The 19,239-nt window shown below is 33.6% G+C and overlaps 1 protein-coding gene across 1 annotated transcript; it reads right to left on the bottom strand.

Annotated features, from left to right (window-relative positions):
* Positions 1 to 6,218: 6,218 nt before the first annotated feature.
* On the bottom strand, positions 6,219 to 13,603 carry LOC142239918 (uncharacterized). The gene is made up of 3 exons (XM_075311658.1): positions 13,580 to 13,603; positions 6,431 to 6,769; positions 6,219 to 6,368 (listed from the first exon to the last, which is right to left on the bottom strand). The coding sequence occupies exons 1-3, from the start codon at positions 13,601 to 13,603 to the stop codon at positions 6,219 to 6,221; spliced, it is 513 nt and encodes a 170-aa protein (XP_075167773.1).
* Between the last annotated feature and the right edge of the window lie 5,636 nt (positions 13,604 to 19,239).

The raw sequence follows: 19,239 nt of genomic DNA, 5'->3' as shown, positions 1-19,239 counted from the left end.
GGAAGGTTGAATAAAAAGATATCAACATAACACAGCGAGAATGAAATGAGAGCAATTTCTGTGAAACCGCTTGTATATAGTTTCGGAAAACTGTTTCATGATAAGGCCAAAAATGTAATATGCTTAAGTCTAAATATTATTTAATTTGAATATTAGAATGAGTATTCGGAATAAAGAGAATAGACATTCGGAACCAAGAGAATAGACATTTAAAAAAACAGCATATTTGTATTACAGAAAAAGATGCGAAGAACTCAAAAATTTCGTGGAAGTGAAAATTATCTGAGGAAATGGGCACAATCTTCTTTGAGGAATTCTTCCAAGCATATACTATTTTTGGATTCAAAATGCTTTCAAACATATAATATGCTCACATAAAACAAACATATTAATGTTTCGGCAGTATCCAATAATATATGTGCTTCCTGCAAAATATGTTTGGAACATATGTTAGAGAAGCGATTTTTTTTGAGGGTGCATGTTATTTCTATAGAAAATTTTATCAACATTTTATTTCTACAGAAAATTTTATCGAAATTTTATTTTTATAGAAAATTTTGTCAAGATTTTATTTCTATAGAAAATTTTGTCAAAATTTTATTTCTATAGAAAATTTTGTCAAAATTTTATTTCTATAGAAAATTCTGTCAAAATTTTATTTCTATTGGAATTTTTTTCCAAATTTTATTTCTATAGAAAATTTTGTCAAAATTTTACTTCTATCTATCGGTCTATAGTTATATATATCCCTCAGATAAATCGATCCCCAATCATACAAAAACTGGTCCATATCAAGTTCATAATTGTATATAGCCCCCATATAAGAGACCCCCATATTTCAATTCTGGCTCTCTACACTGTTAGAAAAATATGTTTTTCATATGTTCCGATATAAACAAAATGTGTTTCGGGCACAATTTTTAAACACAATATATTTAAGTGCAAACATGTAATGTTCCTAAACTAACACAAAATTTTTGGGACACATATGTTAATATGTTAGAATATATTATGTTTGGGGCATGAATGTTTCATAAAAATAATATGCGTGAATGTAAACATATATAAATTTACAAATTTCGAGTAAACATATATATGTTGTGATACTTTATTCAGAGAGCGACAGAGAGAGAGAGAGAGAGAGAGAGAGTTAGTATAGAGAAAGAAATAGAGATGGAAACCGGGAGGGTTGAATAAAAAGATATCAACATAACACAGCGAGAGAATGAAATGAGAGCAATTTCTGTGAAACCGCTTGTATGTTGTTTCGGAAAACTGTTTTATAATATGGCCAAAAATTTGGTATGCTTAAGTCTAAATATTATTTAATTTGAATAGTAGATTGAGTATTCGGAATAAAGAGAATAGACATTCGGAACCAAGAAAATAGACATTTGAAAAAAAAAACAGCATATGTGTATTACAGAAAAAGATGCGAAGAACTCAAAAATTTCGTGGAAGTTAAAAATATGTGAGGGAATGAACACAATCTTCTTTGGGGAATTATTCCAGGCATATACTATTTTTGGACTCAAAATGCTTCCAAACATATAATATGCTCACATAAAACAAACATATTAATGTTTCGGCGGTATCCAATAATATATGTGCTTCCTGCAAAATATGTTTGGAACATATGTTAGAGAAGCGATTTTTTTTGAGGGTGTACCACGTATGGACTAACTCACAATTTAGAAAACGATGTTAAGAAGTTTTAAGATACCACAACCCAAGTAATTCGATTGTGGATGACAGTCTTTCGTAGAAGTTTCTACGCAATCCATGGTGGAGGGTACATAAGATTCGGCCTGGCCGAACTTACGGCCGTATATACTTGTTTTTGTCTAACATATACCCTGCATGGACTAACTTACAATTTAGAAGACGATGTTAAGAAGTTTTAAGATACCTTGCCATCGACAAGCGTTACCGCAACTTAAGTAATTCGATTGTGGATGGCAGTGTTTAGTAGAAGTTTCTACGCAATCCATGGGGGAGGGTACATAAGATTCGACCTTACGGCCGTATATACTTGTTTTTTGTTTTCTTTTTTAACTTCATATAGCTCTTAAAAACTCACCCTTTATATTTTGGAGTGGCTAAATTTCTAAAAAAAATTGGAAATAAATCATTTACTAGTAACTAAATTGAAATAGAGTACTTTATTCCAATACATCAGAAATTGTACACTGTTGGCCCCTCCAGTAGAAAGCGAGCAGTATTTTCCATATTATAGGTACGAGTATCCACGGTTAAATTTTATAGATGGTGTATATGTGGGCAGCAATTTGTTAGTAAAACTATAATTGGAGAAGCTGTACAAGTGATGCTAGAAATCAAGACAGACATAAGCGTACACCCTCACAAAAAATCGCTTCTGTAACATATACTCCCAAACATATTTTGCTTCAAGCATATACATTTTTGGGTATTGCCCAAACATTTATATATGTTTGATCTCTACCAATATATAATATGTTTGAAAGCATATTGGTCTAAACAATATATGTTTGGGTAGTCTAAGTTCCAAACATTTTGTATTTTTGCATGCAAATTCAATAATGTTGTCTTCCAAAAAACAATATGTTATTATGTGAACATATAATATGTTTGGAAGCATTTTGCACCCAAAAATATTATATGCTTAAAATAAAATTCTCCCAAACAATATTGTGCTCAAAATTTTATTTATTTATTTATATATTTACAATCATAATGAATTATGAAAATAAACAGGTAATATAGGTGCTAACAACATAGGTTTTCGACCTGAATGCTCAAAATTTTGTTTCTGCCCAATTGTATATTCCCCCACATCTTTCTCACTTCCACGAGATTTTTTAGTTCTTAGCACCTTTTTCTGTAATACAAACATTGTAGAAGAAATTATTCAATTTTATGATTTTTTTTTTTATTTTAATTTTACCTTTTGCCGGACGGGGATTCGAACAGCGGACCACACAGTTTGTAAGGATCAAAGAAGTAGCTGATCAATTGCCCAAGGTAAAATAAAATGTTAATTTTGTAATAACAAGCAACAACCACCAACTTAATTCAATATCGCTCCCTGTTAAAAGCGCTCCAAGCTACTAAACACATATATGTTTATAGGCTATTTCTAAATTAATATATGTTTGCATCTAAGCATATTATATTTACAAACATTTTATGTCCCAAACATAATATGTTCTAACATATTAACATATATGTCCCAAACATGTTATGCTAGTTTATGAACATTATATGCTTGCACTCAAAAATATTGTGTTTAAAAATTTGTGTTCCAAACATATAATGTTTATAGACAAACATATGAAAAACAGTCTTTTTCATCCGTGTAGTTTTTGAGCGCTTTTTTGCTTTTCTGTCAGAATACAAAATATGACAAAATTTAAAGACGATTTCATTAATTTTGAAGAATTTTCAAAATTATTAAAGCCATGCTGACCTTATGTTAGTTCAACAAAATTTTCTTTCCTGCAAAAGTACCCATTACTAGGTCGAAAACGAGGGCAAAAAGCCTTCATTGAAAAGTTTATCGACTCTTGGACAAGGAGAAAACTTTATATCAGAGAAATGCATCTTCTATTCCTATTTTAAGGACATGACATTTTTGGCCTCATGAATTTTTTTTTCAGTGTGCGTAAATAAGCAGATTTGATTGGCGTGAAGATCAGCTAGCTAGAAGCATTGCAAGAGCTACCGATGCATACAGAAAACGTCACAGTTGCAGCAATTTATGAGCTTGAAATCAATACCAAAATCCTTAAGGGAAGGTCAAAATTTGTGCATCCAACATAACATTTTTATACCCTCCACCATTGGATGGGGGTATATTAACTTTGTCATTCCGTTTGTAACACATCGAAATATTGCTCTAAGACCCCATAAAGTATATATATTCTGGGTCGTGGTGAAATTCTGAGTCGATCTGAGAATGTCCTTCCGTCCGTCTGTTGAAATCACGCTAACTTCCCAACGAAACAAGCTATCGATTTGAAACTTGGCACAAGTAGTTGTTATTGATGTAAGTCATATGGTATTGCAAATGGGCCATATCATATCGGTCCACTTTTACGTATAGCCCCCCATATAAACCGACCCCCAGATTTGGCTTGCGGAGCCTCAAAGAGAAACAAATTTCATCCGATCCGCCTGAAATTTGGTACATGGTGTTGGTATATGGTCTCTAACAACCGTGCCAGAATTGGTCCATATCGGTCCATAATTATATATAGCCCCCATATAAACCGTTCTCCAGATTTGACATCCGGAGCTTCTTGGAGGAGCAAAATTCATCCGATCCGGTTCAAATGTGGAACGTGGTTTTAGTATATTGTCTCTAACATACATGCAAAAATTGGTCCACATCGGTTTACAATTATATATAGCCCCCATATAAACCGATCCCCAGATTTGGCTTGCGGAGCCTCTAAGAGAAGCATATTTCATGCGATCCGGTTGAAATTTGGAACATGGTGTTAGTATATGGTCTTTAACAACCGTGCCAGAATTGGTCCATATCGGTCCGTAATTATATATAGCCCCCATATAAACCGTTCTCCAGATTTGACCTACGGAGCCTCTGGAAGGAGCGAAATTCATCCGATCCGGTTCAAATTTGGAAGGTGGTGTTAGTATATGGCCGCCAAAATTGGTCCATATCAGTTTATAGTTATATATAGCCGATCTCCTATTACACAAAAATTGGTCCATATCGGTTCATAATAATGGTTGCCACTCGAGCAAAAAAGAATCTACCAAAATTTTATTTCTATAGAAAATTTTGTCAAAATTTTATTTCTTTTTTGTTTTTTGTTGATATTGTTGACCTTTTATTTTAATTTTTTTATAAAAAAATTTTTAATAAAAAACTAGAAACCAACAATTTCCAGTTTAATTTATAGACCTACAGCCGAGATTATGAGATAAAAATCATAAAATTTTATTTCTATAAAAAATTTTGTCAAAATTTTATTTCTATACAAAATTTTGTCAAAATGTTATTTCTATAGAAAATTTTATTTCTATAGAAAATTTTGTTAAAATGTTATTTCTATAGAAAATTTTGTTAAAATTTTATTTCTATAGAAAATTTTGTCAAAATTTCATATCTATAGAAAATTTTGTTAAAATTTCATTTCTATAGAAAATTTTGTTAAAATTTCATTTCTTAGAAAAATGCGTCAAAACTTTATTTCTATAGAAAATTTTGCCAAACTGAATTATATACGTATTTAATCGATCTTTTTATACACACCACCATAGAATGGTGACGGGGGTATAATAAGTTTGTCATTCCGTTTGTAACACATCGAAATATCTTATATTCTTGATATATTCTTGATCAGCGAGAAATTCTAAGACGATATAACGATGTCCGTCTGTCTGTCTGGCTGGCTGTCTGTCTGTTATAATCAAACTACAGTCTTCAATAATGAAGCAATCGTGCTGAAATTTTACACAAACTCGTCTTTTGTCTGCAGGCAGGTCAAGTTCGAAGATGGGCTATATCGGTCCAGGTTTTGATATAGTACCCATATAAACCGACCTCCCGATTTGGGGTCTTGGGCTTATAGAAATCGTAGTTTTTATAAAATTTGCCTGAAATTTGAAATCTACAGGTATTTTATGACCATAAAGAGGTGAGGTATACTCCCACATCGGTCAGTGTTGTGAGCTACAAATACTCTTGTGCAAGTTTACTTTGTATCGTTTTCTATATCGAATTTTGTTATCGTCGTGCAGGGTCAGCTCCTTAATTTTTAGTTTAGTAATGTGTTTGATGTATTTTCTCCAAAACAAGAACTCCACCCATTCACTGAGCACGGCCGGTATATAAAGGTAGCACTAGGTTTTGAGAACATACAATCATTTCGGACGTTACAGTGTTTGCTTAATAACCACATGTTTTTATCGAAAATATGTCCAAAAACTTTTTGATCAGAAATGTTAACGTAGGATTTCGGTTTAGAAATGAGGTCTGCTGGACCCCACGTAAGTTATACTGTTCAAATTAGACCACCTCAGCTACAGAGGATTAATACCACAACAACCTCTTGAAATTTGTTAGGAGCTATATAGAGGTTCGTTTTAACAATTTTTTATTAGGATGGAGCATCTCTAAAAGGAAATTTGGAAATAAATAATTTAATCAGCTGTGCTAGTAACGAAACTGAAATCTATTACTTTATTTTAATATATCAGAAAATATAAAATTATTTTACTGTTGCCCCCTCTACTATAAAGCGGGCAATAATTTTCATATCATTATAGGTATCAATGCTAAAGTTGAATTTTAAACATGGTGTATAGGTAGGCAGAATTTTTGTACTCACACTAAAATTGGAGAGACTGTACAAGTGGCCCTAGAATTCAAGAAAAGTAATATGAAATAATGATTTTATATAGAGATATAAAAGAAACTCACCGCTTTTAATGGACATTCATACGGTAGATTACTGGTCTTCCTGGTTTCTTGCATGATCGCTTTCATTAATGGTATTGACATGGATGTGCTCAAAAAGTTGCAAATATTTAATTTAACATCAAAAAATTTGACCGCTTTTACAGCATTTTCAGGAGTGAAAAAAGCACGGAAATGATATTCGGCATTTTCGTTTAAAGTGCGCTTGTAAATGTAGTTCATATTTAGAGAGTAATTGCTGCGAGTCAACATTTTGAAATCACAATCGAATCGTTGCAACATCGTACTATATTTGGTGCAGGTTACATTGTTCAATACGAGATTGAAACGTCGCTTTGCGGCCTAAGAAAAGAGGTTAAGGATAATATTTACTTTATAAAACGGTCAGTTTAACAAAACTGATAATAAAATCATGTAAGAAAATTGGTTCTTCCATGTGCTAGATCCTATATTTGTACACCGAAAGAATTCTCTTCGTTAATTTTACGAAGAATTCTTCATTAACTATTCTTCCTGATTTCTTCATTAAAATAACGAAATTTTCATTCATGTTCGTAAATTTTATGAAGAACATTTTACGAATATACGAAACTTCTACGAAACATTCTACATTAACTTTACTTCGTAAAAAGTTCGTACTTTTAACGAAACTTTCTTCATATTTCATGAATTTTGTGAAGAAGTTTTTACGAATATTTTACGAAACATTCTGCGTTAAAATTTCTTCATAAAAAGTACGAAACATTTTCTTTGAAATAACGAAGAAGTTTCATTGAAGTTGTAACATTTCCGTTCGCGGCATTAAATTGTCTTTTATAATGTGCTTGAGTGTATTCCTTTATTCTATTTTTTATGCAAGTCTATGCTACTTGTCATTTGGGTGATAGCGCGCTATGAATAAAAGTGTAGCAATAAAACTAAAAATTATTCAAAAACTTAAGATGTAAAGTAGTGATGTCATTTTTCACACTTGCAACTACAACCAAATGCACTTTCGACTATAATTTTTTTTATAAACATTTTTCATAAAAAGTACGAAACATTTTCATAAAAAGAACGAAATTGTTTCATAAAAAGTACGAAGATTTTTCATAAAAAGTACGAAGATTCTTCATAAAAAGTACGATTTTTTTTCTTACAAACTACGAAAATTTTGGAAGAACTTTTCTTCGTAAAAAGTACGAAATATTTCGTACTTTTAATGAAAAGTTTCTTTGGTTCTAAAACAATGACAAATTTCGTACTTTTAACGAAATTTTTCGTTCTTTATACGAAGAAAATTCTTTCGGTGTAGGATCTCTATACATAAAATTTAAATCGGTTTTGTTTTTATACGCTGGTAGAAAAAGTTTCGTTAATACGATGAATTTCTACGTTGTATTAACGAATTTTTCATTAAAAGTCAGCCAACGTAGCATTTCGTTATAACAACGTAATTTTACGTTATATTTACGAAACCCTTTATGGAGTACATTTCGTAGTATTAACGAATAATTACGTTGCTATTACGTAGCCTTTTCGTTGTAACGAATATTATTCGTTGTATGCATGAAATTTATTCATTGTATGGATGCAGCTTATACGTTGTATGAACGAAAATCATTCATTGTATGAATCCAGTTTTTTCATTGTATGAATGAAAGGCGAACGTTGTATAAATGAACACAAACGTTATATTAATGAAACCCAACCAATTATTGCATTTGAATGTAGTGTATTATTTTTTGTTAAGATCTTTGAAATAGGATTTATACACTCGTACAGTAGGAAATAATACTTATTGATAAATTAAGTAATTTAATAATCATATAGTATGACTTTCACTTAAGAAAAATTTCTAAGACCAAAAAATGATAATCGTATCGCAGTGTCCATTTATCCAATTTATTTTTATTTTATTTTGCAACCAAGGTTCGTTGCGGTAATTGTTCCGCCTTCTTCATCTGAAAGTTCACTTCCCCGTGGCATTTTCACTAAAGATTAAGCCCCATATTCACAAAAGTCAAAGTAAACTTTAATCCTACTATTACCATACGAATTCCTTCCATAAACTGTCTGTAAATTATTATGAATATGGGCATAAAAATTTACACTAAATATCTTGCGAATATACAAAAAACACCAGTTTAACTCACTCACCATCTATGTTTATTATTCACAACGAAACTGTAATGAGCCTGTGCACTCTTCAGCGAAAAGTACGTAAATGTTGTTAAGGTTTGCCCATCAGACAAGTTTTCTGTTGAACTTTTTACCGTTTGTTTTTCAAGACGCACACGCAAACATGTGCTTATTGCCATGCTTAGATGTGTATGTACAAATTACATAGACGCTACAGACGTATTAGAGGGAGTAGGGAGAGGCGTTTTAGAGCGAGAGTACAGAGAGGCAGAAATACTCAAACTCCCATTCGTATTATTAATGAACATATTTCATTAATATGACGAAATATAACAATTTAAAATTTATTTTTTAACGATCCATATCATTATATTAACGATCGCTTTCGTTTTATAAATGAAATTTTCAATTCCAGTTTCGAAGTATATAAAACGACTGTTTTAAGGGCTAAAAGTTTCCAAAGGCTACTCTCTATGTGCAAATGATTTTAACAATTTGATCTTGGAAAATTTTTTTATTCTAATTCTTGAAACAATTACAAAGTTAATATTCGTAATATTAACGAAACGTGTTTCATTAATATAACGAAAAACCAAACCACAAAATTGTCGTTTAACGATTGATTTCGTTGTATTAACGATCACTTTCGTTCTTATAACGAAAAATTTCGTAATATTAACGAAAAATAATCAATGAAGCCCGTTTGTTAATAGTACGAACCATTTTTCTAACAGTGTACCTTCCACCATAGGATGGGGGGTATATTAACTTTGTCATTCCGTTTGTAACACATCGAAATATTGCATTAAGACCCCATAAAATATATATATTCTGGGTCGTGGTGAAATTCCGAGTCGATCTGAGCATGTCCGTCCGCCCGTCCGCCTGTTGAAATCACGCTAACTTCCGAACGAAACGGACCACCAAATTTAGCTTGCAGAGCCTATAAGAGAAGCATATTTCATCTGATCTGGCTAAAATTTGGTACATGGTGTTGGTATATGGTCTCTAACACCCATGCAAAAATTGGTCCACATCGGTCCATAATTATATATAGACCCCATATAAACCGATCTCCTGATTTGGCTTGTGAAGCCTCAAAGAGAAGCAAATTGCATCCGATCCGGCTGAAATTTGGTACATGATGTTGGTATATGGTCTCTAAGAACCATTCAAAAATTGGTCCACATCGGTCCATAATTATATATGGACCCCATATAAACCGATCACCTGATTTGGCTTGTGAAGCCTCAAAGAGAAGCAAATTCCATCCGATCCGGCTGAAATTTGGTACATGGTATTGGTATATGGTCTCTAATAACCATGCAAAAATTGGTCCACATCGGTTCATAATTATATATAGCCCCCATATAAGCCGATCCCCAGATTTGGCTTGCGAAGTCTCCAAGAGAAGCAAGATCATATACTAACACCATGTTCAAAATTACAACCGGATTGGATGACAATCCGGTTGTAATTTTGAACATGGTGTTAGTATATGATCTTTAACAACCGTGCCAGAATTGGTCCATATCGGTCCATAATTATATATAGCCCCCATATAAAACGTTCTCCAGATTTGACCTCCGGAGCCTCTTGGAGGAGCAAAATTCATCCGATCCGGTTCAAATTAGGAACGTGGTGTTAGTATATAGTATGGTCGCTAACAACCATACAACAATTGGTCCTATCACACAAAAATTGGTCCATATCGGTTAATAATCATGGTTGCCACTAGAGCCAAAAATAATCTACCAAAATTTTATTTCTATAGAAAATTTTGTCAAAATTTTATTCGGTTCATAATGAAATGTTCATCATCGTCAAAATTTTATTTCTATAGAAAATTTTGTCAAAATTTTATTTCTATAGAAAATTTTGTTCAAATTTTATTCGGTTCATAATCATGGTTGCCGCTCGAGCCAAAAATAATCTACCAAGATTTTATTTCTATAGAAAATTTTGTCAAAGGTTTATTTCTATAGAAAATTTTGTTACAATTTTATTGCTGTAGAAATTTTTGTCAAAATTTTCTTTCTATAGAAAATTTTGTGAAAATTTTTATTTCTATAGAAAATTTTGTGAAAATTTTATTTCTATAGAAAATTTTATTTCTGTAGAAAATTTTGTCAAAATTTTATGTCTACTTTGTCAAACTGAATTATATACGTATTGGATCGATCTTTTTATACCCTCCACCATAGGATGGGGGTATATTAACTTTGTCATTCCGTTTGTAACACATCGAAATATTGCTCCAAGATCCCATAAAGTATATATATTCTGGGTCGTGGTGAAATTCTGAGTCGATCTAAGCATGTCCGTCCGTCCGTCCGTCTGTCCGTCTGTCCGGCTGTCCGTCCGTTTGTGGAAATCACGCTAACTTCCGAACGAAACTAGCTATCGACTTGAAACTTGGCACAAGTAGTTGTTATTGATGTAGGTCGGATGGTATTGAAAATGGGCCATATCGGCCCACGTTTACGTATAGCCCCCATATAAACCGATCCCCAAATTTGGCTTGCGGAGCCTTCCAGAGCAGCAAAATTCATCCGATCCGGTTGAAATTTGGTACGTGGTCTAGTTATACAGTCTCTAACAACCATGCAAAAATTGGTCCATATCGGTCCATAATTATATATAGCCCCCATATAAACCGATCCCCAGATTTGACCTCCGGAGCCTCTTGGAGGGGCAAAATTCATCCGATCCGGTTGAAATTTGGTACCTGATGTTAGTATACGGTCTCTAACAACCATGCAAAAATTGGTTCATATCGGTCCATAAATATATATAGCTCCCATATAAACCGATCCCCAGATTTGACCTCCGGAGCCTCTTGGAGGGGCAAAATTCATCCGATCCGTTTGAAATTGGGTACCTGATGTTAGTATACGGTCTCTAACAAGCATGCAAAAATTGGTCCATATCGGTCCATATCGGTCCATAATTATATATAGCTCCCATATAAACCGATCCCCAGATTTGAACTCTGGAGCCTCTTGGATGAGCAAAATTCATCCGATCCAATTGAAATTTAGTACGTGGTGTTAGTATATGGTCTCTAACAACAATGCAAAAATTGGTCCATATCGGTCCATAATTGTATATAGCTCCCATATAAACCGATCCCCAGATTTGACCTCCGGAGCCTCTTGGAGGAGCAAAAGTCATCCGATGCGGTTGAAATTTGGTACATTTCGTTAGTATATGGCCTCTAACAGCCATGTAAAAATTGTCAAATTTTATTACTATAGAAAGTTTTGTCAAAATTTCATTTCTATAGAAAGTTTTGTAAAAAGTTTATTTCTATAGCAATGTTTGTCAACATTTTATTTCCATAGAAAATTTTGTCAACATTTTATTTCCATAGAAAATTTTGTAAAAAATTTATTTCTGTAGAAAATTTTGTCAACATTTTATTTCTATAGACAATTTTGTCAACATTTTATTTCTATAGAACATTTTGTCAACATTTTATTTCTATAGAAAATTTTGTCAACATTTTATTTCTATGGAAAATTTTGTCAAAATTTTATTGCTATAGAAAATTTTGTCAACATTTTACTTCCATAGAAAATTTTGTCAACATTTTATTTCTATAGAAAATGTTGTCAAGTTTTTATTTCTATAGAAAATGTTGTCAAAATTTTATTTCTATAGAAAATTTTGTCAAACTGAATTATATACGTATTTAATCGGCTTTTTTTTTGTTTAATATATACCCCTTATGGACTAACTTACAATGTAGAAGACAGTGTTAAAAAGTTTTACGATACCTTGCCATCGGCAAGTGTTATCGCAACCCAAGTAATTCGATTGTGGATGACAGCCTTTAGTAGAAGTTCCTACGCAATCCATGGTGGAGGGTACATAAGATTCGGCCTGGCCGAACTTACGGCCGTATATACTTGTTTGATTTAATATATACCACGTTTGGACTTACATACAATTTAGAAGATGGTGTTAGGAGGTTTTAAGATACCTTCCCATCGGCAAGCGTTACCGCAACTTAAGTAATTCGATTGTGGATGGCAGTGTTTAGAAGAAGTTTCTACGCAATCCATGATGGAGGGTACATAAGCTTCGGCCTGGCCGAACTTACGGCCGTATATACTTGTTTATTTTAATATATACCACGTATGTACTATGTGGTATACATTACGGTGTTAGGAAGTTTTAAGATGCCTTGCCATCGGCTTCAGTAGAAGTTTCTACGCAATCCATGGTGGAGGGTACGTAAGCTTCGGCCTGGCCGAACTTACGGCCGTATATACTTGTTTCACAATAACAAAAGTTGCTTCACAAAAGACGCTCTATCTCACTAACTAATTGACTTACAGACGTCAAATTTTGACACGAATCATTTGATGGTTGGTACTATATAAAAAAATATGCATTTAATACTAGCGACGCCATCTATGTGTCAGACCGGGGACTTATCAGCCAACATGTTACTTTAAAAGTTTTGGTATTGATTCCGAGCCAAAGAAGCGGAGAATATAAGTAAGGATACTTTTAAGACACAATTCTCTTTTAAATTTGGGTTTTGTGTGCTTGCTTCTAGGAAGCAAATTTTAATTTTTCGCTTTTTCAGCATTCTTCATATGCTATCAAAGTCCTTTAAAAACGAGTTAACAACAACTTTATTTTCCAAATTAAGACTCGACTTCCAGTAGATATTATGCTATCCCAACAAAAAATAAATCAGCAGTAAGAGTTTAGTTGCGCCTTTGGTATACAATAAAGTAGGCAGTGCATCCACACTGCATGAATCGGTGGCAATAACGTAAACGAGTAATCAAACTAGTTTATGATCATTCGTTTACGTTAATGCAACCAATTCATGCAGTATATATGCATGAAAGGTAGTGCTGTTTTCCTTCACGCCAACAATGCTATACTCAAGATTATATATCACTTCTGAGCAATATTTCTATTAAAATGAGCAACTAAATCGGGACATCGCTAAGAAAAATCAGCGCTGATTCGGTTGTTTTGTAAGCAGTTTGTACTGCCTCTCTCACTTACAATCCTGCTGAAATAGTGCTTCATTTTTAGCTGGGATGTTTCAAGTAAAAAACGTCTTTAAAATAAAGTGTTGGAAAACATGTCCTATATTTCAAAGATTTTTTGCTCTGTAGTAAAGATGCAAAAAGACAACAAATTTAAAGACAATTTCATTAAATTTAAAGAATATTTCTGAATTATTAAAGTAAAGTTGACCTTAGCCCAAACATTTTTATACCCTTCACCACTACGGTGGTACAGGGTATAATAAGTTTGTGCATTTGTATGTAACGCCAAGAAGGAGTAATCATAGACCAACCTTTTAGTATACGGATCGGCTTAGAATTAAATTCTGAGTCGATTTAGCGATGTCTGTTTTGTCTGTTGATGAATTTTTGTGTGCAAAGTACAGCTCGTAGTTTTAGGCCGATTGTCCTAAAATTTGGTATGAGGTCCCGTTTCGGCTCAAAGACGATCCCTATTGATTTTGGAAAAAATCGGTTCAAATTTAGATATAGCTGCCATATATATTTTTCACCGATCTGGTCATAATTGGCGCGTATATCAACCGATCTTCCTCAAATTCCGTACATCCGAATATTTTATGAGTCTCGAAAAACTTGCAAAATATCATCCAAATCGGTTCAGATTTAGATATAGCTCCCATACATAGTTTTCGCCCGATTTACACTCAATTGCCCACAGAGGCCAATTTTTTGCTCCGATTTAGTTGAAATTTTGCATAGGGAGTAGAATTAGCATTGTTACTATGCGTGCCAAATTTGGTTGAAATCGGTTCAGATTTGGATAATTCTCCCATATATAGCTTTCGCCCGATTTACATTCATATGACCACAGAGGCCAACTTTTAACTCCGATTTAGTTGAAATTTTGCACAGGGAGTAGAATTAGCATTGTAGCTATTTGTGCCAAATTTGGTTGACATCGGTTCAGATTTAGAAATAGCTCCGATATATATGTTTTTCTGATTTCGACAAAAATGGTCAAAATACCAACATTTTCCTTGTTAAATCGCCACTGCTTAGTCGAAAAGTTGTAAAAATGACTCTAATTTTCCTAAACTTCTAATACATATATATCGAGCAATAAATCATAAATAAACTTTTGCGAAGTTTCCTTAAAATTGCTTCCGATTTAAATGTTTCCCATAGTTTTTTTACCAACATTGTGTTCCACCCTAGTGCATTAGCCGACATAAATTTTGAGTCTATAGATTTTGTAGAAGTCTATCGAATTCTGTCCAGATCGAGTGATATTTAAATGTATGTATTTGGGACAAACCTTTATATATAGCCCCCAACACGTTTGACGAATGTGATATGGTATCGAAAATTTAGATCACTAAGTGGTACAGGGTATAATATAATCGACCCCGCCCGACTTTAGACTTTCCTTACTTGTTTCTTTCATGTTATGATACCCAATTTTAAGTGAAATCTCTTAATTATAAGGGCAATACGACTTCATTGAAAAGTTTATCGACTTTTGGACAAGGAAAAAAACTTTATATTAGAGAAATGCGTCTTTTAGCTAAGCAAAATTTGCATTCGTATTTTAAAGACATGAAATCTTTGACTTCACGATAATATTTTTTTCAGTGCAAGAAGGAGTAGTCCGATTATACCAATCGGTTTAAAATTAAATTCTGAGTCGATGCAGAGATGTCTATATGTCTGTCCGTTCGTCCAAAGTTTTATATTGATGATAGTATCGTCAAGTATGCCACATTTGGTCAAAATCAGATTTAGATTTAGATATATATAGCTTCCATACTTATCTTTTGTCCGATTTACACTCGTATGGCCACAATGGCCAAAGCTTTATTCCGATTGACATGAAATTTTGCAGAAATAGTAGAATTAAAATTCGAACTATGCATGCACTCAAAAAACAGTGACCCCACCAGAAAGGAAAGCTTTGGTTAATTTTGGAACAATTAGGTTAATTTTAGAAATTTTTAACTAAACTGTAGACACAATTATTTTTATTCACAATTATTTTTATTCACTTGTAAAAGAAAATTTCGAAGTTTTAAGGAAAAAAATGGAGTTCAAACCGGCGGAATGTCTTTAGTGTCATACGAAGTGCAAGATGGGTGCATTATTGCTTAAATTTAAAAATTTTAAAAAATTCTGAACTATTTTGTGAGAAGTTCGAATTTAATAAACAATTTTTCCTGGTTTTTAGCTCACTTAACTAACATACACAAGATATTATTAGAGTAAAGGAAACTTTCTCAAAGCATAATAATCCCATAAACTAAAATAAAGTTAAATTGGCTTCAGTGAAATATAGGGTTCATTTTTTTGAGTGTACTCAAATTTAACATAGATATAGCTCCCACATATATTTTTCGCCCGATATGCATTTATTTGGGCCCAGTGGCCAGAATTTTATATTGATTTGTTGCAAATTTTGCACAAGGAGTACAATTGATAGTATCGTCAAGTATACTGAAAAAACAGTGAATCCACCAGGAAGAAAACTTTTTGTGAATTTTAGAAAATTTTGAAAATTTTTAGAAAATTTTAACTAAACAGTACTACAAACGACAAATTCAAGAAACTTTATTAGACATAATTAATGTTTTGTACTTGTTAAAGAAAATTTTGAAGTTTTAAGGAAACAAGTAAGTAAAGTAGGAAGTCGGGCGGGGCCGACTATCATACTCTAAACCACCCGTACTGAATTAGTAATCATAAGCATTTGTGGGGTAACATTCATATAGGTCTGGGAGATAAACCGCAGTTGCATATTTAAGAAAATTACGGGATACATGTTTATGGGTGCTTTGTCTCAATCTGACTATAGCTCATAGTCAGTTTTGCCAGGGAAAATGTTCGGTTTACCCTTTTTTATTTCAGATATGGCTGCGTATTTACCACGCCTTGAAAGAATGGATGATGAGAGACGCGGTCGGGACAGGAACCACAGGGCAACAGATAGGACTCAACGACATCGCTCTAATAACCGTCAAAACCAGCAAGTTGATTAGCGCCGCAGACCAACTTTTTGGACTCTGTCAGGAGGATCACGCCCTCAGTTATTGTTCTCGATTTTTAAATAAAACCGCGTCACAGCGTTATGAGGTTGTCGAGAGGCGTGGTTATTGACGAAAATGTTCAGAACGAAGCCATCTTGCCCCCGGCTGCCCTTCTCTCAGTGGATGTCGAAGATTTAATATGCACCACCACTCTCTGCTTTATGGAGGCCCCCAATTTGATGACCCTTTAAGAGCCGCACATCTTTTTAGACCCATAGTAGATGCGCCGCCATTAGATCCTGCGCCATCGCCAGATAATGATGCTCCTTTGAGATGGAGCAACTCCTTCTTCAGAACGGTACGAGTGTCTGAAGACGGAGTTGATACCTGGGCGACAATACGGGCAATAATCAACCAAACATCTACAATGTCCAAAATTGCATATTCGACTTTTCGCCGCATTGGTCTTCGGCCCTTCATACATCAAAGCCGTCGGTTCATTACATTTCAGTTAAGGCCTAAGAGTACCAGTAGTACGGGGGAGCTGCGTGTTAACGCTCTAATTACAAACGAATTACCGACCCGGCCGTATTCAGACTAGAGGTGTGCACGTGAGTAATAGTTTACTTACGCTCACGCACACTCACGACTGAAAAATCATACTCACGCACGATATTTTTTGGTAGGACTGTACTCACGCACACTCACGCACGAAAACGTCGTTACTCACGAAAAATACCGTGACTCACGAAAAATAAAGTGACTCATGAAAAATATCGTGACTTACGAATAATTTTATGATTAATTTACCTTACCGAAGTGTTTGAAAACATGAGCATTATTAAAATCGAGAGTGTTATTAAACTCTTAACATCTCAGGTGTCACTAAAATTGTAATTGAATTTAACTCTTAAGCGTTTTATATTGGTGAGCAGGAATATTTTCGTTAGTGTAATTCCTTATTCACGCACACTTACGAAGATATTATTTCGTGAGCACGACATTTTGGTTTGTTAATCACGCTCACGCACACTCATGTTGTTGTAATGAGTGTGACTCACGACTCACGCACGAATCACGAAAATTGTCGTGAGTCACGACAATTTCGTGTCACGTACACACCTCTAATTCAGACCCAATTCTAGAAGATCCGACCCGAGACCTTGCTGCAGATACGCTAGCAGACATTGACCCACGTGCAAATACAACCATAGACTTAGAAATTGGAGCGGACGTCTACCCACCGCTAAGAAGGGATATGCATGCATATCAAACCACTCTGGGCTACACCTTTGATGGTCTTATCAGGAATATGTCAATGGACTAAATCATTAAATAATTTGTAAAAATACACTTGTCACGGCGGGCCCAGAATGTTTAGCATTGCGCTAAACTTTTGCACAACACTGTGGATCTACACTTTTGAGCAGCACTGTAACTAGCGGTGCAGTGACACATACACACGTCACTAGTTACATTGATCTCTCTTCACATTGCTGTTGCCATTAACAGCTGAATAGCAAAAACCGAAGTTGGCGATTAACTCCAGTAACACTGAAAGATGTCAAATTGGATCATATTGTTTGCGTTCTTTAACCCTAGACAGCTTATCTACGTTTTTTCGCTCTCCCTTATGAAAATGAGTACCGAAAATGTCATTTTTTTGTTACACAATAAATAAAATTTTAGCCAAAAACGGGTTTAAATGATAAGGATTTGTATATAGAATCGGTGTAAGTACACAAATTTTGAACAAAACTCCGCAAATTTTGTCCACATGATGACAAACTATGATACGTCTCACCGACGTACGATTAGCTTATCCGTGACTTTCAGTAGGATAAGCTTTCCCGAAACATCGCCGTGACACATATTAAAAACGAGAAAAGTAAATTGGAGAAAAACAGTGAAAATACATGAAGAAATAAATTTGTAAAATCTAGAAGTAAAATAAAGTGCTACTGAATAAATATTATATAAATGAAAAATACAGAGCAATTGTATTAACATTACACTAAAAACATTATTACATATGGATATTGTCAAAACTTTAAATAAACTATCTAATAATAAATTATTAGCTATTAAACTAATATTAAATTATCTACTTAAAAACAAAGTAAACAGTTAATGAAGTAAACCTTAAGCTATTGTTGGTACACGCTAAAAATTTTTAAATCTTTAAAGTACAATAAAATTGTTAAAAGCGCCTACTTTCACCTAAACTTATACCCAGACATACATTAATCCTATATAACTTGGTGAACTATAGAACATAACAAAAATGTAAATACTTACTAGTGTACTTAGCCTAGACTTACCTATTTTTTGCCTATAATTGAACCTAAATACTTACCATTGGAAAACCCTTCATACTTACCAAGCTAGGCTTTCGAAAATAAAACCTGAAATTTTAAAGTGAAACTACATACCATCTTCATCTTCTCATTTTCAAACGGTTAAGGTTAAAAACAGTTTATATTTATATATAGTCCCCAGATAAACCGATCCCCAATCATACAAAAATTCATATCGGTTCGTGATTATTTTTAGATTTTTTGGCAGAAGTTTCTACGCAATCCATGGTGGAGGGTACCTAAGATTCGGCCTGGCCGAATTTAGTTACATCCTATAAAAGAATCAAAATCAAAGGAATCATTTATCACCAAAAAGTATA

The sequence above is a fragment of the Haematobia irritans genome, chromosome 5 (genome assembly GCF_050003625.1).
Source record: "Haematobia irritans isolate KBUSLIRL chromosome 5, ASM5000362v1, whole genome shotgun sequence".
Taxonomy (NCBI): domain Eukaryota; kingdom Metazoa; phylum Arthropoda; class Insecta; order Diptera; family Muscidae; genus Haematobia; species Haematobia irritans.
Note: the sequence above shows the minus strand (reverse complement) of the source record. Positions and strands in the feature narration are given on the sequence as shown.